Genomic DNA, 20,827 nt, shown 5'->3' with positions numbered 1-20,827 from the left:
AACTCTAATTAATGTTAATACTTTTTAGAGCTTCGTGTCATATAGTGAAAGAAAAGGTCCCGGCTTGTGGGAAACCAAACTGTAGAAAATTTGTGAGAGTAATCTGTGTTACAAAAATATTAGACAACTAGTCATGTCTTTTCATGCCATTAACCTTTGAAGCTGAGAAAAAAAACCTAATGAATATTTAGAATTATACCAAGATTATTTTATTGCGTGTATTTTATGTGCTTTCCTCAAACAGCTAGAATTTTAGACTGGAAAAAGTTTCCCGAAAATATAGCATGCCGAGATAAATAATTCACTTCACAATGCAAAAACTTGAGTCAGATATCATGAAATTAGATGTATGAGGGCTCATTTTAAAAGATCAAGAAGCTGATTTGAAAACAACCGTAGCACGTAAGAAAATTCGTTTCAAACCAAATGTCTGTATGTATAACTAAAGATAGTTATGAAACTCATGATATCCATTGATTTTTTTCAAAACACACACACACAATATAAATACAATTAATAGGATATTTTTTCATGAAAATCGTTATAGCAAGTTCTCTTTACACTCTCAATGTAACATACTAAAGCATCTTTAGTAAATGGAACTCTGTCGGAAATAACCTACGCATAAAATTATAATAAATAGAAATCATCAGTTAGTTACATTTGCTAATAGTTATTTACAATTTATAACTGTTTATTAATGTCAGATTTTAGACACATAAGAATTATAAAGAGTTATTTTCTGTTAAAAAAATTGTCATTGTTAAATTATAACAGTTTTTTTCAGTTAATAACGGTTATTTACATTTTTACTTACCAAAACAAATTGATTTTGAGAAATAATAGATGCAAATAATTATAAATAACTGAAAATAATAGTAATTACCAATTACCTATTGAATAAAAAATTAGTAACTATTATTTGCAGTTAATTGTAATTATTAATTTGCCAATACCGGACCGAAAAAAGTACTTATAAGCAAAAAAAATAAATGATAATAACAATATATAAGTGTTTTCAATAATTCTTCATTATTATATATGATAACTGACTATTTATTACAGTTGTAAACAATTATTTACGTTTTCGGAATTGATAAACTGTTTATAGCTGTTATTAATAGCAAATTTTTTTTATAACAAAAAGGTGCATTTCCGAAATTGTCTATAATTGTTAATAATTGTATATAATTATTACTGACAGAAAAAAAATGTTAATAACTGTTATACGTGTCTAAAACCTGACGTTTATAAACTATTTTATACTGCAAATAACTGCGTGCAACAGTTCTACGCGAAAATTATTTCCAACAGGAAAATATTTATTTTCTTTTGCTTTGAATACATATCATGATGCGGCAAAAAATTATTCGATCAAACATTTTTTTTATAAAATAGCATCGATCCAGTTTCGGTTCGTTTGACTAAACCGATGCTTTATAGTTAAGTTTTGCAATCAAACCTAAAAAATCTTATTGTCAGATAACTGCGAATAAAAAATTCTTTTATATAGATAACAACTGAAAATAAATGACAGCTCTATGTTGTCGTTGTGAGTGAAATTAAAAAAATTTAGTATTGGTTATAACACTCAAGTTGGAACTTAACCAATGCGATTTTACCAAATTAATTCATCGAACCATATTCTTTTCATAAGATTATTACACGAACTCCATAAATTTCTCCATTAATATCTTTGCATACACTTGACGTATGTATTGGGATTTCTCTTAAGTTAAAATTTAATTTTCGAAATAAATGCAGCCATCAAAATCCAAGTGTTACTTGGATGGCGTTCACAAGTTGGAAAATTAAAAATAAATTCGCTGTAACCTTTATAAAGAGACGACTCACAACAGAGAGAATATTTGACGAGATTTCTCTTTCGAGCTTAGTGGGTAGCAGTTGCACACGAGAAAAACCACAAAAAAACCGACGAGCGGTGGAAAGCCAGGATGAATTGTTTCCGATTCATTGGCATATACCGTAAGATTCAAAAATTGATTGCAATGCTGAGGTCGATGACATGTAGGTCTTTTCAAATAAGTGATATCGACGAGTGCTTTATGAAATATTCAGGACGAAATTGGCGACTCTCCCTTTTACCAATTTGACTTATTCCATATCTAAATATATTTTAATAATCGACATCCATCTCACACTTACCTCGAACAAAGTTAATCATAGGAAGAGTTGATCTCGCTCAAAAGCAACTAAATACGACATTCCACGTTGATGTATCCGTGTTGTTTAAAACGCCATTTTTCCAAAATTTTTGTTTTTCTTTTGTAGGCTAAGTACTTATCGGACCACCCTCGTAGACTTATGACCCGGACCGCTGTCAACTGCGGTACTAGAGGTACAACTTATCTACGCGTATATATTTAATGAATATTATTTAAATAAACGAATTAATACTCATTATTCATATAACGTCGTGTATTCAATATCGTCTAGAATAAATAACGGATTTTATTAAAACAAAGAAATCCATTTTGAAATAATATTTACAAAAATAAAGTAATAAAATACACAAGGTTGTCTGAAAACCCAATTGAATTGTTATGACAAATAACTTTTTGACGCCAGTATTCAATATTGTGCAAATTCGCAAAGATAGATCCTTCATTTGTTTGGACCGAAAAGAACCAGATTGAAGGACACGATCATGTTTGGAATGAAAATTGTAAAAACACTCGTTCATCTCTTATTGATCTTTCATTTGGGAAGTTTGAAGAGACAGCACTATTATTTCAATCGTGTTGATTATAAGTTTGCAATCGATAAAATTATGTGCTAAATGAATTATGATTAATTTAATACAATTTTAATAACTTTGTTAATTTTGTATTGACAGGAAATGATAAAGACGAATCTATGTGCTTTGCAACAGTCACTGGAAAATCTTTTTTTATGCTTTGACGCAATACGTTATCCAATAAGCTGAATTTTTTCAAGGCTTTAGTATTGTATAGTGAGCGATTCGTTTAACTCTTAAATTGATGGTTAGTCGGAATCAATTACCACAGTTGCAGTTGCATCAGTAGCAGTGCAGCTAGCGAGGGGATATCGAGTGTGTAGTTGCAAAAAATAGTTTGAAATAGGTCATTTTAATAATTGAAGTTCTATACTTTAAATCATTCTTTGAGACAAAGTTTTTAGTAAACGTAAGTAATCTTACGTTAGCTTATTTCTAATAAGTTTTATAATTTCTGCTCTTATTCTTGGCATTTTTCTTCTCATAAATTTGTTGATACTATACATTCTTATGGAACGTAATTTTTATAATATTTTTATATAGTAATATTTCTTCGTAAATATCAATTTGTCGTATATTTGCTCTCATAAACAATGGTAAACAAAATTATTACGTATTTGTTGGGAAGTCAGTTGTTATCAAATAATACTTTGATTTAGATATAAATTTTAAACGTCGATATTAATCATGAATGTAAAACCTAAATGGATACGACCACCGGGACCATTGAATATATGGAAAGTTGTTGATGGTTATGAAACATTAGATGATGGAACAAAAAAAGCTGCAAAATTTTCAATACAAGACGTTCCAAACGATGACAAGAGGCGACAGGAAGTACTTGATCTGATGTGTACACATTTTCTAGCCGAAGAACCATGCTGTAAATCGTTAGGTACGTTTTTTGCCATTTAATATCTGCTTTTCACTCAAAATCCACAATGGACTCATGATTATAATTCACTTAAATATTTCAACATAGAAATCAAGGACACTGATCCAGATGCCAAACAACATTATCTAACTTTATGGAACTACTCACTCGACCAAGGCATTACTATAGCATGTTACATACTTGATTCTAATGGTGAAATTCATAAATTGGTCGGCGCTAATACACTCTGCATGAAAACTCCAGAAACTGAAAAAGATTTTGATGAAATGAAGGTAAATACACGAAGTACTTGTAATAATTTTATCAAATTGGTAATTACCAAGTTATTTCGTCTAAATCCAAAAACAATTTCTATACCATACATTTGAAAGCAATATACTGTTACTTCATTGCAATGAGAAATAATATGTATCGTTTACATTCACGAGTGAATGTTTTTATACATTTTACTATGAGTTGATTTCAGAAATCTTTCAAATCACCAGCTTTCAATAAAATTTGGGATACTTTTGAGGATTTATCACGCAGAGCTGATGTTTATAAAGCTTTGAACGTTGATAAATACATCGCGTCGATAAGCCTTAGCATTTTACCTGCTTTTCGAGGTCAAAAATTAGGACTTCATATTTTGGATGCGAGGTACGTACCATATTATATCGAACTCATAAAAATTACTTGACATTATATTCTTATGATCTTTGGTCACACAGTTTATTTACACTAAATAATAATTTGTAGGTCACCTATGGCTAAGAAATACGGCTTTAAAGCCACAGCAACGTTTTTCTCCGCTGAGGCTTCACAAATTCAAGCGGAGCGGGTCGGCTTTGAAGATGGGGTTTCAGTCGAGTTTGCGGATATTTTGGATAACGAAGGCAATCCAAAATTTCCCAACATTGATTCGAAATATGCTAAAATAATGATGAAGAGACTTCCTTAAGAGTTATCAATAGAAAAGTATTTACGCAAGTTCTGACACAGGATAAATACACAAATAAAAGTTGTAGAAAACAAAATACACATTTGTATGTAAAATAAATATTATCGAACCTGAATGCGATATTTGGCGTCATACATTTTAGCATCTTGCTTTTACTCCTGAAATTGGCAGTCCCCCGATAAACTTGAAAGTATATCTAGTTGTATAAAATGAGTTGCGCAGTCTTATCAAAATTCTGAATTACAATTATTTATATTATAAACACTCATTATTGTTATGGTTACTTCATTTCAATGAGAAATAACATGTATCGCTTACATTCACGAGTGAATATTGTAATAGTTAAAGGTTCAAAAATGATTTTAGATAAGGCGAAACATATTTTTATTTAAGCAATGTGAATATAATAGTATATTACTATTATTTATACTAACGTAATGTACTATTATTTCCATTCTAACGTAAATGTAAATTCATTTTGCACAGTAAAATATTTTAGCAATAACTTATTGAAATGGAAAATAATTCAACGTTCAAAGCAAATTCCGAATTTTGTATCGATTAGTATGATGGTGTTTGATACTTTATGATTTATTATATTTCGTTACTATTTTGTTCATAGATTATTTTTTGCAGTATCTTAAATTAAGAAAGATAATATATCGTTTCTTGCGTTTTATATTCTGCAAGATCGTTAAGTGTAAAGTAGAAGTTAAAAGTTTATGAAATGACATTTTTCATTAATATTCATTATACATATTTTATGACCCTATGAAAGTCATATATCTCAAAAATTAAGATGAGACTGATAACGTTTGCAAAATTGTTTGCTATTGTCCATGACACGTAAAATTCAATATTTGTACATGATTTGAAAGTCGTGAATATAAATCATAAAAGAGATTTTTTTATAAAATCACAATCGACCATGTAAAATATATTTTCTACATTATAATATATTATAAGAGTAATATATACGTGTATCAACAAAATCTCCTATTAAAATTAATTTCATCTAGATATAGTTAATCATTGTATGATCTGACTCGTTACTATGGTATCAATGGGCAATTTAGAGGTTACTCTGTTGAACCCAACTCTTCTTCAGATTTAAAGATATTCACATTTAAATATAGAGCCGAAAGAAAACTGCAATTTTGCAGCAGAAAATATTGCGTGCCTATGGATAACATACAATATATCTAGATAATAATATTTAAAATTTTTCATTTGTCTTCTTTCATCTTACTACGTTATCAGATATTATAAAAAAATATTACCGATTATCTACTCCGATAAACGAGTTATTGAAAAATATATTTATCCTTGATATGTTCATAGTCAGTATGAAAATGTCGAGATATATAAGAGCAGTTGATAGGCAACGAAAAGAATCGAGAGTATTATCTTACAACATATAGATACAGTGCTCTCTTAGTTTTCATCACTACTTTGAATCGACATTACCATGTTTTAAACTGTAAGTATATGTACGTGGTCTATCAAATAAACTGAGTATAATAAAAAATTATATCAATCGCCTTTCTTTGAATTTCATTTTGCTATAACGTGTACAGTAATTTTTCTTATTGCACCAAGTTTATTTGCAATTGGTCTTTTACATATTAAGACAATAAGTAATTGTATAGTTATATGAAATATGTACACGAGATTCAGGAGAATACTCCAGTGAGTATTCTGTATTTGTCTTAGGATGCGATAAAAATATTAGAATTTATTTATGCATTTATTAGTTTATGTTTCTTAAGTGTACAGTACTTAAAAAAAATCTGTAATTATGATGATTTGAAAATGATAATTCATCGTTAATATTAATCAGAATCACCAGCATATATTCAGAGGTAACCTCTAAGTCATGGAATCAAAGTAGTTCAAATTATTTGTAACTTATCTGTATAAGTCATAAATAACTTTTACTGTTAAAGGTTAAAATTAAATTGCATTATATATCATTGTATATAAAGAAATTAAAATATAGTTATATATTAAATAAGGCTGAATGAAGTCAGTAAAGTCAATACTGACAAAACGTTATCAAAGATTTGGTTAAAACAAACGGATCTGTATAACAGAATTATTTTATTTCCACTTATGAATTCACCGTTAATATTTATTTTATTAACTTTCTCTGTGTTGCAAAAATCGTTTTTTATCGTTTTTTAAGCGTTTTATAAGTCATGAGTGTGAAACCAAAATGGACTCGACCGTCTGGCCCGTTAAATGTTTGGAAAGTCGTTGATGGCTATGAAACATTAAACGATGGAACGAAAAAACCTGTTAAGTTTTCTATACAAGATGTCCCAAACGACGAGAAGAGACGTCAAGAAGTACTTCAACTCATGTACACACATTTTCTAGCTGAAGAGCCGTGCTCTAAATCATTGAGTAATCTTCATCTTTTTCACTTTTGACTTCATACGTTGTTTCGTATATCGGTACTGCTATTGTTGAAATTTCTCTTCAGAAATCAAAGATACAGATCCAGATGGCGTGCAAGATTTTCTAACGCTATGGAAATACTCGCTTGATCAAGGCGTTGTTATAGCATGTTACAAACTTGATTCTAATGGTAAAATTGAAAATTTGGTTGGTGCTAATATAATATTTATGAAAACTCCGGAAACTTTGCAAGACTTTAATCAAATGAAGGTAATTACAATTATTTTATATTTCTGGAAATAGATATTTATTAGATATCACATTAATTTGCAATAGATATTTATGTAATATGTGATATAATAATAATATAATCCTAGCACAAATCGATTTTGTTTGAACCCATTGTGCATTTGAAATATATTTTTTTTAATAATAACAATCATATCATACATATATTTTAGCAATTTTTTAAGTCGTCAAATTTTTTGACTATTTGGGACACTTTCGAAGATTTAGCATCTAGAGCTGATGTTTGTAAAACTTACAATGTCGATCGATATATCACGTCAATAAGCCTTAGTATTCTACCCGCTTTCCGAGGTCAAAAATTAGGACTTCATATTTTGGATGCAAGGTATTTCAGTTAATTGAAATCAAATAGCATCATTTTATAATAATCCCGAATCATTTTCAATTTCACACACTAATACATTATTTTCAGGTCGCCTATGGCTAAAAAATATGGATTTTCAGCCACAACTACATTTTTCACTGCTCAGGCCTCACAAATTCAAGCCAAGCGAGCCGGCTTTGAAGAAGGAGTTTCAGTCGAGTTTGCAGATATTTTAGACGATAAAGGCAATCCTAAATTTCCAAATATTGATTCAAAGTATGCTAAGATAATGATGAAGAGACTTCCTTAGCGAAGAATGGATGTTTTGGAAAATACGTAAATTACGTTATCTTAACAGGATCTCAGTGCATTATGTGAAATTTATATACAATTCGATATAGAATATCATTAAAGCTGAATCCGAGATATTTTGACTAACGTTTTGCCATTTCGAAATTTTCTCCTCGTGAATAACAGGCCTAATCACATTGAAAATATCACTGTACAAAATCAATTTTTACAGTGGAAATGTAATCATTAGACTGATCCGACTGAAAATCCAAACAAAAATTTAAATGTTCTTACAAATAAAAAGTTCATTATGTATAAATTTTATTTTGCATGTATAACGTGTATAGCGTCAATGCCGTTTATACTAAGAGATGAGTAATAAACGAGCGTAGAGTATAGAATCTCTTCACATGTTATCATTGGTATTACGTAAGACCTGACAAACAGTTTTCTGCTCTAGGTGTATTTGTCAATACGTTCTACACGAGAGAAAAGATTTTCCAGTCACCATTCGGTAAATGTTTCCAAAGAATTTTTAATACTCACGACTAAAAGTCAATACAATAATCATAATAATAATCATGTAATAAATTTTATTCATTGACCTTATATCGTATATCACATATGTTTATTTTATTATTTCGAAATCCATTTATTTAATCTAGTATTTTAACTGCCACAAAGAAAAGTGACGTTGGAGTTTTAGAGTACAGCTTGTGCACTTAACATATATGTTGAAAATGAAATTAGAGCAAATAGAAGTCTTATTCCAAAATAGTAGGCCATCTATCAAACTATTATAAATAATGAACGAAAATCTGTTGGCTGATTAAATTATATGAGGAACATATGTCGTCACTGCATGTTATTCGCCCGCCATTATACTTATTTTCTCTTCGTCTGTAATTTGGAGCACTAAAAAAACCATAAAAACTCGTTAAGACCTGCTTGTATCTCATTATAAATAGTTTCGTGCTTCTACATCATTACTTTCCTAGCTCGTAACATTATTCAGTATACAACTTGAAGTACGAACTTGCATGTACCAAACCACAAACTTTAGCGAAATGTTTGTATAGTTCAGGCTGATTATAAAAAACTTCCAAACGATCTTTGTTTTACAACTTTATAAAGCATAAAAATATAAATAGAGTAAGAAATATCACAGTTTGTTTTGAAACGATATAAAATCATCTATCTTTGTATAATATTATAATAAACTTACGAATAAGATATTATAATTTCTCTTCAAAATCTTCATTTATATTTTGTTTCAAGTAATACGTTTTCGTAAAGACATTTTATTTGATACTGTTGATATTATAGTCGCTTTCGGAACAATTTAATGTTATCGGATTAATTCTAGCGTTTCAAACACATGTTCATAACATTATCAGCAGCTGATAACTAGAAATTATCATTAAACTGAGAAATGTATTTAAAAAGTCAAATAATAAAATATTAGAAAGAATTAGAATATGCCCAGTAATACAATGGAATTTCTCAATAATAAGTTTTAAAATCGCAGCACGGCACAACAAATTAAATTTGATTTTAATACATTCGTTACTTCAATTTAAAATTTTGAAGGAATATTTTGATAATGACCTTGAAATGTTTTTGGAGAGACATGGTACATTCTCTTTCATAGTGCACAAGCGGGAGGGGAGAGTAACAGGAACGAAACCGTGTCGTCGTACAACACAGTTCAGTAGAATATTTCTGACAGAAGCCCCGCACTTAGTGTCCGAGTCGACAATTTGACGCGTGTTGACAATATTCCTGCTTTTTCTACAACTCGACATATTTTGGACCAGGTTAAACGCTACGTTAGTTCCCTTACGGCGTATTCAGTCGAAGCTGGAATTAAAATTATGTGCGTGAGTTTCTACATGGTTTTTAACGAGTCCACTCAATATTATAATCGAGTGCTGCATCAGAATTAAGCGTGTTACTTGACAAAGTGATTTTTTGTAAGTTCAAATTTTTATTCATATTTCAAATCGATAAATTTTCAAACTTTCGTTGAGTTAACTGTTACTGCTGACCTCGTTATCCATTTGCCTGTCTAGTTTATCTACTTTTATCCGTGAATCTACAATAAACCAATTTCTTCTACTAACAGATATCCGAACACATTTCGATTGAATATATCGCGCAGAAAGTGCATCGCTTATCTTATTTTTGAACTGAATGCTTACATTATTCGCTAAAAATGATTGTTAGCTCAAGGATGATTTTCATTGAATTATAATAGTCATTAAAAGTAAATTATTGAAAATGACCAAGTGTTCTAAAAATTAGCTCGATTAAATCTACATTTCATCCCTAAATATGTATGCGCGATCACTATCTAAGTAGGACCGTAAAATAATTATAAAAAAAAAGTAAAGTTACAATGTCATCTAAAGCGAGTAGCATAGCATCTCATTGCCACAGGGAACGCATATCGTTGCACGTCATATCATGCATAGTAAACGATCTGTGACGCGTAAGTTCGAATATGTAGAAATAGAGAGAGAGAGAGAGAGAGAGGATGCAACCAACTGAGGGGGAGCCGTAACATGCAGGATTTTACTATCAATAAAGTCAAACGCGTTGAGCAGTACCGAACGGTTTAATGGTTCATTTTTCTCTCTCTCTCTCTCCCTTTCTCTCTCTCTCTCTCTCTCTCTCTGCGCGAGTACATGTACAAGCATTAAGATGTAGTTTACGTATCTATCTCATTTGATGATTTGTTAAACGTATGCGACCCACGGATATTTTACTGCCTCTGCAACTGTCAAGCAATGCTGTACCTTAACTATTTTGGATTACTTCGAGGTAGCGAAATAATTGCGAATTCATTAATCGAATCAATCAACGTGGAATAAATACATACGGTGACATGAAAAGTCATATTTTATTCGGGATTCATGGATTCATCACATACCATTTAATTTCTGCAACGTTACTACGCGAAAGAAACATTGATACGTGATTAATTCAGTCTTTTTATATGCACGCGAAATCATAAAAAAGATAGGTTGCATTGCGGTCAGAATGTTTCCAGTTTATCAGATAACAAATTTTGTAGTCGTTGTTTTTTTATTTGAAAAATATTGACCATTCGTGAGAAATCATTCGAAGGCCCATCAATCTATAATACAATATGTGCATAATTTGTTTTTTGCGATAGAGCAAGTTAAATATGTCGAAGAATACTTCTGCTTCGACGTGTGTTTTACGTCAATGTGTTTGCCCGAAGTATGCAGTTTTCTATAATTTTTCAATGAATTAATATTTATTTGTGATAAATAATCTGATCATCTGGTTAAGTTTTGATAAAATATGTACTTATATATAAGTTCTTATCAAAGATTTATACTTCAGAAAGGTGTACTTCAGATAACTTAAAATAAGTAAAGTAATTAGGCTTTTTTCTTAATTTAAATAAGATGGTTACTCATAAAGTAAGAAATCTATTTTTTGTGAACTTATTGTTGTACTTAAAATAGGTTGTTGGATGCGCTAAAAGTAATATTTGGCTCAAGTAATTGCTCTAAATGTAATCTCATTTCGCCTCTAGTTTTCGACGCTCGGAATGTAAAACATTTGTATCGTCTGGTACGTTCAATTAAGCTGGGTATTTGCCCGTTCCTCGATCGCATTTCGCTTTACGATACGAGACGCATGTAATTGCGAACGAAAAAGTGCACCAGCGGCATCGCGCGCCGATCTTCACCAGTGTCGCCTGCACGTCTGAAATGTAATATGGCGAGAGCACCCGGATGAAAGCTCGGCGCGACGTCATAAGGAATATTGGGGTGGCTTAGTTCGTTTTCGATTAATCATTCGATTATTTTAGCATCGACTCCGTTTTTTCTCGTTGTCGAAATCAACGAAATTACACATATAATGCAAATTTAAGTTTCTCATCGATAAAAATTGGAAAATTGTACGATTTCGTAGATAAGTTAACTTTTCTCGGCAATCATCGTGTTTAAACTCACAACCTGTGGTATTTTATTCCAATAGCATGATTGCTATGAGTTTAAAATATTTATCCATAATATCAATATTTCGATAGTTTTTCACAAAGTCTGATAATCGACGTTTTTTATTAGACTGTTATTAAAATCGATTCTTTTCTCACCAATCGAAGGCCCATATCAAACACGAGCGATCATGAATCGCAATAATTTGCTTTTTCCTGTTTTATTTGAAGCGTCGCTGCGAGGTATGGTAGGTGCGACGCGCGAGGTGCTCAGTTAGGTGAATTCAACACAGAGTCATATTTTTGCCGCTCAAAATATGCGACTATGTTCCAGCATACTGTACTTTTGAAACGTACAAATTTCGTATATAAATACATGCGTTCGTTTAGTTTACGTAATATTCGGATCTTTTATTATTTTGGTAAAATGCAATATTAGCACCTAGAAATAGGAAAATTAGTAACTGTCACAGTAAATAAGCATATAAATAAAATTATTATTTTTCTATGGCTATTCATAGTTATTTAGAAATAAGCACAAGAAACTAAGTGCAAAAGTTATTTTAAGAGATTTTTCGCAGCTGTTTAATTCAAGAAAAGCGGAGAGCAACTTGACTATAAATTTATAGAAATTATTATGCTCGATCAAGTTCAAGATTTTATAAAATATTATAGTTTTCCACGATGCTTCAAATGATAACTCTTACGGAGTAACTTTGATAATTCACAAAAATGTTTCACAAAGGCTTGTCACAGATTTTATCATTCTCGTTCTACGTTTAGCATTTGACAATAACGTAGGGTATCCTAGATAGTTTATGATACAATGCAGGAAGACTGAGATATCTAATGCACGCTGTCAACTATTGGAGTATAATAGCTTGACCTTCCAGTTCAACTTTGCTCCGGCAACCTCTATTTTGATCGCGCGTACGCGAGATGACCGTAAAAGAAAAAGGTAAAAAGAAACTATCGTAAAGATTGTCAACGTTCCTTACAGGCAAGTCTTCGGAATAAAAGTAGCGATAAGCCGGTCAGCCGAGGAGTAGGAAAAATCTCGGGGCGGCAAAACTAGTGATTCGGCAGATTTTACGAGAGAGAGAGAGAGAGAGAGAGAGAGAGACCCCCTCGGGAACAAGTATGGCGACGGAGGAAAACAGAGATTGCCCATTAGCGACGAAGTCGGATCGAACAGTTTGTCCGATCAACGTCTGGCGTGTAGTCGAGGTGACGACTGGAGGACTTCGATTTTCCATTCAAGATGTTCCCGAGCACAGATACGACGAGGCCATCAAAACCATGCTCGACTATTTCGTCGTAGAGGAAGCCACCTGCAAAGCTCTCGGTACGTAAAGTCGTTAACTGACTTGCGGTCTCGAACCTTTTGTTTGTTATTTTTATAGTTAATAAAATTTTTTGGGGCGCGTACACGTGCCGTTTTCAGATTTGAAGCACGATGAAGATGCACTGGCAGACTTTCGACGTCTTTGGGCTTACTTGTTAGGCTTGGGGATAAGCGTTGGCGCGTTTAAGCTCGAGGAGGGTAACAAGCTTGGCGAGCTTGTGGGCGTGAATATCTTGTATGTCTCGTCAGTCGAGGTTGACAAAACCTTGGAAGAAATGACGGTAAGAACCTTCAATTTTCAAACGAGAGAGAAAGAGAGGGAGATGTGTATATATTGGGTTATTGGGTTATTTATATCGCGCAATATTACTTTTGCAAATTCATACTCACGCGTTTGTTTTGTTTTCATGTTAACGTGTGTTTCTTTTACAAACAAACTGCTATCTCTATTGAATACCAAAAATATTTCTGTATCGATCTGACTTAAAAAAGAACATGAATTTTCTACTAGCTTCCAAAATAATTTATTAATTTTTACAAGTTGGTCACGGTGTACATTTATTCCTTTTCAGGCACGTAATTATTAGCAGGATTGCTATTAAACAATAAAAAAATGTATAACGGGTATTCAATTATATTTGATATGATATTGTAATCGTAAAATAGCACAGAACTTACGCGGTAGTCGTAAGTTTATCTTAATTATAACTTTAATTAAATTGTTTAATATTCCAAGGATCATTTGAATTTGATCGAAAGCTCACATACTATAGCGCCAAAATAGCTGGAGCAACAAGTATAATATACGCCCACTAACTAAGTTTCAGATAGTTAGCCAAGTTTGAACGACTTAGGTAATTAATTTACTTAAGCTAATGTTGCCCCGATGTCAGACAATGTTGTGTTGTCACCACATTAAATACATATGTCTTAGGCGGTGATTGTCGCAAATTAAATGTATACAACACCTCGGATTATTAAGGATTATCAAGGCTATCTATAGAACCTCACTCAAATAACTAGAAAAATAAATTTTTTTAACAGTAAATCGAATTACTTAAGTACTTGAATACAACTACAAATTTTCAAATAAAGTTTATATATGTTTAAAGCTAAAAATAATTAGTGTGCATTGTTTTTATGACTAAAACGTTATTTCTCCTTTCAGCAAAAGTTCACATCACCCGGCTCCAAAAAGTTGTTCGAATTCATGAACAGCGTCTCGCAAAAAGTCGACATTCGCAAAATATACAAAGTCGATAAGTATATTGCCGGTTTGGGTTGTAGCGTGAAGCAAGAGTTTCGAGGTCACCAATTGGGAGTTCATCTTTTACAAGCGAGGTATTCAAAGATTGAAAAAAACATAACAAAACGACTGGTTAAATAATTTCGCGTTCAGTCTCACAATTGCAGCCTGTTTCATCGTTGATCGCGCGCGCGCGGCGCTTCCGCGGTCTATATCTGAATATCCGAGCGCGTTTGCTTACGACGAGCGTTTTACGAGGCCTTTAAAGCGAGCGCATTGGATATTACACGTAATAACGACGCACACGCTATAAATCATTGACATAACGAAAAATCTAGCTGCAATTATTAAGTAACTTGCTACTCTACTGTTTTTATCGGTATCAGTCTAACGGGGTTGGTTTAATTAATTTATTATTGTACGTTAAATGTAGCATAAATTAGTATGATTAAAATTTTTATTCTTACTAGTGATTCCATAAAAAATTTTTTAATATTTTTATATGAATTATTAGTTATATGAAAAAATATTATTTAGCACTAATTGACTTGATGCCGGAAACTTTGTCGAAGCTGTGCTCTTTGACATGATTGTAAAAGCGATATGACATTTTTTATTGTCACGCAAGTCCGATAACTGCGTAATAATAACTACATAATTATATTTTATACGCCATACAAATCTTTTCATCGCTAAAATAAAGGAAAAAAAAATTACCGCTATAAAATTTCAATAAACATCTATAAGCTCGCAATATCTAATTATGCTTGTATCAAATAAAAATTAAAAAAAAAAACAATGAGAAATTACAGGGATGACATCGGTCGAAAATACGATATAACTGTAAGCTCGACAGCCTTTACGGGGCCAGCATCACAGAAGCAAGCAGAGCGCGCCGGTTACCGGATTGAGTTTGCCCAGGACTACGACAAAGTTTTGGATGCCAATGGTGAAGCCTTGTTCCCCAACATCGACGCTAAGTGTCTTAAGATAATGACAAAAGTGTTGCGGTGAGATGCCAAGGATCACGGATCAATTAAAATTATCTCTCGCCGAATAGTTTGTCTTCCCTAATGTACTCACCGATTAATGGCACGAGAATGATGTTGTAACGTTGAAAGCTCGTAATTCTTGTAAACAGAAATTAATATATTACAATCGTTATAAGCTTTAATTAAATTATTTTTATCATCAGCAGTTCAAGCGCATATCTTTTTTGAAGTTCTATTTCTCGTTAAGTGTCAGTATAATAAGTTTCTTTCAATAGAGTAATTATATTTTATAATCTGTTTGGATTTTTAATTTTAGTGCTTCGTCGTGTTCAAGACGTGTACCAATATATTGTATCGATTGTAAGTGGTAGTACAAAAATAAGTAAAGTATTGCATTTTTTAGTATTTTAAATCAAGTTTATTTTATTATGCGTTAACAGAAAATTGTTACCAAACATTGAATAAAAATCATACTAAAATACTTTCTCGTCTTTATTTTTTATGAGTACAAAGAAAAACAATGAAAATAATATTAAAAACAGTTTCTCGCCAGGAGAAAGTTGAATTATTCTCGTTATTGAAGTAAAAATGTCAATTTTTTATCTATTTTTTTATGACTTGTTATATTGAAATTGTATGCTTTTTATGGGTACATTTTAATATTGATTTCAAATATCAGACATGATTTTAAGGTTTCAAAATATTTTTTGTCGACGAAAAGTTCTTGGGACACATTCTGGCACATGATAAGCTTTTAATTGAGCCTTGGTGCAGTAAAACTCGCTTGTTGTTCTAAGTTACAGTGGTTTTCAGTTAGGGTGACGCTATAGGGTATTTAATTTCAATGTTCAACGTAAAGCAAGCGCACGTTTGATTCTAATTATGAAAAAGAAAAATAATTTTTTACGTCATTCACTGTAAATCATTGTTTGTCAACCAAAACAGAGTCTACGACGAAAGGGCGTGCTGAAGCAGCAATTTTTCGTACGAATCACTCCAGCGAATTTGCCTCCTCCCGGTAATTTGAACTTCAATACAGTGTATTTCGTTAAATGAGTGCTCATCAACCTACTGCTATGGCTCATTCATTATGTATAACTTGATTGCGTGGAGGGATGTCTGTACGATATTCACGTTGAAATGAAATTTTTAGCATAGCAACTTTGCTCGTCGGTTGTCGTAGTTAAATTTTAATGAAAAGCTCGCGAACTCCAGCAATCCTGATAAATTTGTGCTAGCGATATTTAAATTCCGCGTCTCCGAAGAAAATTTGTCGGGAGTGAATTCGAGGAAAAATCCAATTGAAATTCTAAGCGAACTGAGTTTCCTACAAACCAAATCGATAGTCTTTACGCCTTGGATCAAATCCGTCGTTAACCTTCGAGACAACGATAGGCGAGGAAGACGGGTCGAGCGACACGCACTGTAAACTTGAATCGGCGAAGCGCGCAGTCACATAACATCTCGTTGAACTCGACCTCTGTCAATTTGCATGAATTCGTGTACGCGCGTGAACGTTCAGTGCCGCGGATAGTCGCGCATTGTGGCTCGCCGCGGTGAGCGTCGAGTCCAATTGGAAAAAGAAAAAAAGGAAAAGCGCGAAAGCTCGTGGCGGCGTCGAGCCGTCCCGACCTCGATTTTGACCGTAGACGATAAGATCGCTCCCCACGCGCGGGAGGCTGCTCCTTGCGCAATTGGGAAATGACGCGCTTCTCGCTCGATCGTCATCCGCGCGCGCTTGCATCCACGTCGCTCGGGGCGCTCGGTCGCGCTCGCCAAATGGAGCCGTCATTGTGTGTCTATATCATCGCCGACGCTCCGTGCGACGGTTCCGAGCAAGACTGTCGTCGTCGTAGTTGTCGTCGCGCGCGCGTGCGTACTATTTTTACACGCCAAGTGCCAGAGCGGTGCACGCTTGGCGTGCCTGCTGTGCAGCTCTACGCTGAGTTTCAGTTTTGCGCTCGGCGCTGTTTCGTATCGAGTGCGCGCGCGCCAGCTGAATTCTTTTTGCTTTTTTTTTTCTTTCCTGCCTCGTCGGTGCGCGCTTGCGATAAAATTTGCTCGTGCGGAAGGCTACATATTCAAAGTTTTCCGCGAACGCTCTCCAGTGAGCTTCGTACTTTTAGACAGCGGCAACTCTCGGCCACGTGCTGTATTTACGTTCGATTGTTGTTTGGCACGTTCATTTTGAACTTACGAAACACTTCCATCCATCGGTTTTTTTTTGTTTTTTTATACGTTTACGAAAAGTTTATTTATTGTTATCGAAGTCGTTAGTTATATTGTCGTTAAGCGGCAGTTAATAAAAAAAAAGGCAAACAGTAAGTTTTGTGATAAAGAAAGTTAGTGGTTATCCACGGACAACGGCACTGTTATCGCAAAGCAACGACCTTGCTTCAGTCGAGTTTAATAGTCGTCGAATGATAAATCAATACTTGCAGATCGTCGCAGCACTTTTCGCGATATCGTCAGGCCGAATGCTTAAAGTCATCGAAACACTCGAAGCCGTGGCACTAAGCGTTTTCTAGTGGGACTTGACTTGTACCGTGTAAAGTGGTCGTCGAGTTGATTGCAAGCAAAATGAACAATAAAACGCGACCTGCCTGGTGTCGTCCCGATGGCCCGTTAAACGTTTGGAAAATAGTGGAGGGCACGGAAAAGCTTGCCGACGGCTCAACGAGGCCAATTAGATTTTCAATTCAAGAAGTGCCAGAAGACAGGCGCGAAGAGACGATGCAACACATGATCAAGTATTTCTTGGCTGACGAGCCAATTTGCAAATCTTTAAGTACGTGGATGTTCTTTTTAAATTCTTTCAGTGCACGCTAGTATTTGAATTTTTGGAAATGCATTTTCGTCAAATATGGAGATAAATCACTAATGTAACTGATCATTAAATATTTTTACTGCAATTTTCTCATTGGCACAATCTAAAGTCTTGAATAACATTTATCAGTTTTTAAATAATGGTTATAAATATGTAAAACTTCAAATATTGCTGGAAAAAATTTCAAATGTTGCACTGACAATACAGTCCTAATTGAATATTAAGTCGTATAGAAACTCAATCGAAGATGAGAAACCTTGAAATGTGTTTCTACACAGTTTTGATGGCATCGACAGAAAAGAAAAGTTACTTCTTGGTGTACCATATGAAAGTTAATTCACTTGATACTGCAATCGATAATTTTATTTTTATATTCTCTACCATCGTCGTTAAAATATCTATGCTGTAACTTGTTTCGCATAGAGATGAAAGGCGACCCGGAAATGATACGTGGCTTCCGCGTCTACTGGAATTATTGCTTGGATCAGGGAATCGTTGAGGCAGCTTATGTCATTGATAAAGACAATGAAATACTTGAGCTAGCTGCGGTCAACATGCTAAATGTCGTGTGCGACGAAACGGACAAAGAAATGGGCGATTTATTGGTGAGTTCTGATTGATTTCATTTAATTGAATGCGATGCAAAAATACCTAAGATTTGGCTTGCAGAGGCTTCTTGAATCACCGAAACTCATTAAACTTTTCGACATCATACTGGAAATATCGCATAAAGCCGATGCTCGTAAGATATTAAACGTCGACAAATACATTGCTGCCCTGGGGCTAAGTGTCGCGCCTCATATTAGAGGCCAAAAATTGGGACAACGGATGCTCGAAGCGAGGTACAAAAAGTTAACGAAGCGTTTCTTTTTATCACTGAACGTATTTTTTAATTATTTATTTTCGACGATCAATACCTGTATTAATTGAGCATAATTAGATTGTGAAATTGATAAATCGAGAAAGTACGTTATAATATGTTTGTGATATAATGAAAGTAAATTATTTTAAATTATTTCGTTAATTTTAGAGATGAGATAGGTAAAAAGTATAACATTCCAGCGACGTCCACAGTATTCACAGCGACTGCCTCCCAGATTTTAGCAGCACGAGCTGGATTCAAAGAAGAATTAAGCCAAGACTATTCTGATTTTCTTGACGACGATGGCGAACCTTTCTTTCCTAATATCGAAACGAAGTGTATGAAAATTATGATGAAAAAAATCGAATGACAAGGCATTCGATTGTTTGAGAATTATGTGCACCAACGTTTCCCTTTTTTTCTCTGAGTATGTGATTTTTAGCATAGATTATCTTATCGTGATATATATTTTTACAAACCTAATCTTTTAGTCTTCTCAGTATTTTTAATATGTTTCTCTGAATGTTTCAATAAAACTCTTTACCATTGACTGTGTGTATCATATCTTCTCTTGAAAGGGTTTGAAATATTTAGGAAAACAATTTTTGAATGAAAATGTTAATAATTGGTCGAGATATTGGAGACTAGGTATATCAGTCTGTGGTCCTTGTTGCAGTTGTACTGCGCAACTTTAACCTAAGACTGGAAAAGCCGTTGAATCAAACAGAGCCAAGGTGGGGACCGAGGATTACATCAATTTCTAAAGTCACAAAAGATTAGTACGAAAATTTTTCTTGCTTAATTTTTGCGCTCAGACAGGTAACCAATATTGCAATAGTTCTTTTCATTCCAAGCTAGCCTATTCTGTTTCTATCATATACACCGAAAGTTTGATACTTATAAGTGAATAAAGTATGGTTGATTGTAGATCTAGTCAATACAATATTCAACGAGAAAGTAGCACGCAATGTTCGATAGTGAAAACGGCAAGTAATTCTAGTTTATCATTCTAATATACCTTTAAATCTTGACTTTACGGATTAAAAGCAAAATTAAACTAACATTGGCGTCTCAATTACATAATTTATTAGACAAATGAATCACGACTAATGAAGCATTTGACGGAATCGGTAAGAAGGAGCGAGTTTTCCGACAGTAACGTTGTAAAATGGAAAAAAAAAAAAATGAATTTCGTATAAACAAAAGACGCTCGCAGGCGTAAGAGAGTGGCGCACAGAAGGTATGAGAATATTGATGAGCCGCCGCGAGAACGAAGAAGTGGCCGTGTCGCGGGCGCGCGCACGCGCCAAGAATACAGACCGAAGCGAGAGCGCCAGAAATGAGAGGCAAAGGTATTAGTGAGTCATCTTGAATTCCGAACTTTTCGCTCGCCCGTCTTTGCCTATTATCTCAGGCGGTCGTGGGATTTCATTATTCGTCACCGGCTGAATACATAAGCGAAAGATATCGCGATTCAAGACCTCTTCATTTGTAGCGCGCGGCTCCCCATTCATTTACCCTATTCTTGATGAACTGCCGCTACTCGGGGCTCCCTAGTTCTCTTGAACTTTGTCAGACGTACAAACAAGGCTGAATTCAGCTTGCCGCTAGCAAATTGTCGCTAATATAGAGCAGTTCGTTAGCCAAGCGATATAAGGCTAGGTGTACCCTATGCATACGGG

At 33.7% G+C, this 20,827-nt stretch overlaps 4 protein-coding genes across 6 annotated transcripts; all 4 read left to right on the top strand.

Moving 5' to 3' along the window:
- The first annotated feature begins 3,034 nt into the window (after nucleotides 1-3,034).
- LOC131670126 (uncharacterized) lies at nucleotides 3,035-5,718 on the top strand. The gene is made up of 5 exons (XM_058945505.1): nucleotides 3,035-3,167; nucleotides 3,418-3,653; nucleotides 3,741-3,925; nucleotides 4,120-4,292; nucleotides 4,392-5,718. The coding sequence occupies exons 2-5, from the start codon at nucleotides 3,446-3,448 to the stop codon at nucleotides 4,591-4,593; spliced, it is 768 nt and encodes a 255-aa protein (XP_058801488.1). The 5' UTR covers nucleotides 3,035-3,167; nucleotides 3,418-3,445; the 3' UTR covers nucleotides 4,594-5,718.
- A 220-nt stretch (nucleotides 5,719-5,938) lies between these two features.
- Nucleotides 5,939-8,298, top strand: LOC131670125 (uncharacterized). The gene is made up of 5 exons (XM_058945504.1): nucleotides 5,939-6,073; nucleotides 6,779-6,999; nucleotides 7,079-7,263; nucleotides 7,455-7,627; nucleotides 7,715-8,298. The coding sequence occupies exons 2-5, from the start codon at nucleotides 6,792-6,794 to the stop codon at nucleotides 7,914-7,916; spliced, it is 768 nt and encodes a 255-aa protein (XP_058801487.1). The 5' UTR covers nucleotides 5,939-6,073; nucleotides 6,779-6,791; the 3' UTR covers nucleotides 7,917-8,298.
- A 1,307-nt stretch (nucleotides 8,299-9,605) lies between these two features.
- LOC131670127 (uncharacterized) lies at nucleotides 9,606-15,930 on the top strand. Of its 2 annotated transcripts, none has more exons than XM_058945507.1 (5): nucleotides 9,606-9,773; nucleotides 12,874-13,218; nucleotides 13,318-13,499; nucleotides 14,387-14,559; nucleotides 15,277-15,930. In XM_058945507.1, exons 2-5 carry the CDS (start codon nucleotides 13,014-13,016, stop codon nucleotides 15,476-15,478), a joined length of 762 nt encoding a protein of 253 aa, XP_058801490.1. In that variant the 5' UTR covers nucleotides 9,606-9,773; nucleotides 12,874-13,013; the 3' UTR covers nucleotides 15,479-15,930. The 2 variants fall into 2 exon arrangements, with proteins under 2 accessions (XP_058801490.1, XP_058801489.1); XM_058945506.1 differs by having other exon boundaries at nucleotides 9,607-9,870.
- A 1,355-nt stretch (nucleotides 15,931-17,285) lies between these two features.
- Nucleotides 17,286-19,688, top strand: LOC131670120 (uncharacterized). 2 transcript variants are annotated; one of them, XM_058945495.1, is made up of 5 exons: nucleotides 17,290-17,777; nucleotides 17,898-18,244; nucleotides 18,707-18,888; nucleotides 18,953-19,125; nucleotides 19,314-19,688. In XM_058945495.1, exons 2-5 carry the CDS (start codon nucleotides 18,037-18,039, stop codon nucleotides 19,513-19,515), a joined length of 765 nt encoding a protein of 254 aa, XP_058801478.1. In that variant the 5' UTR covers nucleotides 17,290-17,777; nucleotides 17,898-18,036; the 3' UTR covers nucleotides 19,516-19,688. The 2 variants fall into 2 exon arrangements, with proteins under 2 accessions (XP_058801479.1, XP_058801478.1); XM_058945496.1 differs by having other exon boundaries at nucleotides 17,286-18,244; nucleotides 19,346-19,688.
- Nucleotides 19,689-20,827: the final 1,139 nt, after the last annotated feature.

This window comes from Phymastichus coffea, unplaced genomic scaffold (genome assembly GCF_024137745.1).
Source record: "Phymastichus coffea isolate CEN01 unplaced genomic scaffold, Cenicafe_Pcof_1.1 PCOF00100, whole genome shotgun sequence".
Taxonomy (NCBI): domain Eukaryota; kingdom Metazoa; phylum Arthropoda; class Insecta; order Hymenoptera; family Eulophidae; genus Phymastichus; species Phymastichus coffea.
Note: the sequence above shows the minus strand (reverse complement) of the source record. Positions and strands in the feature narration are given on the sequence as shown.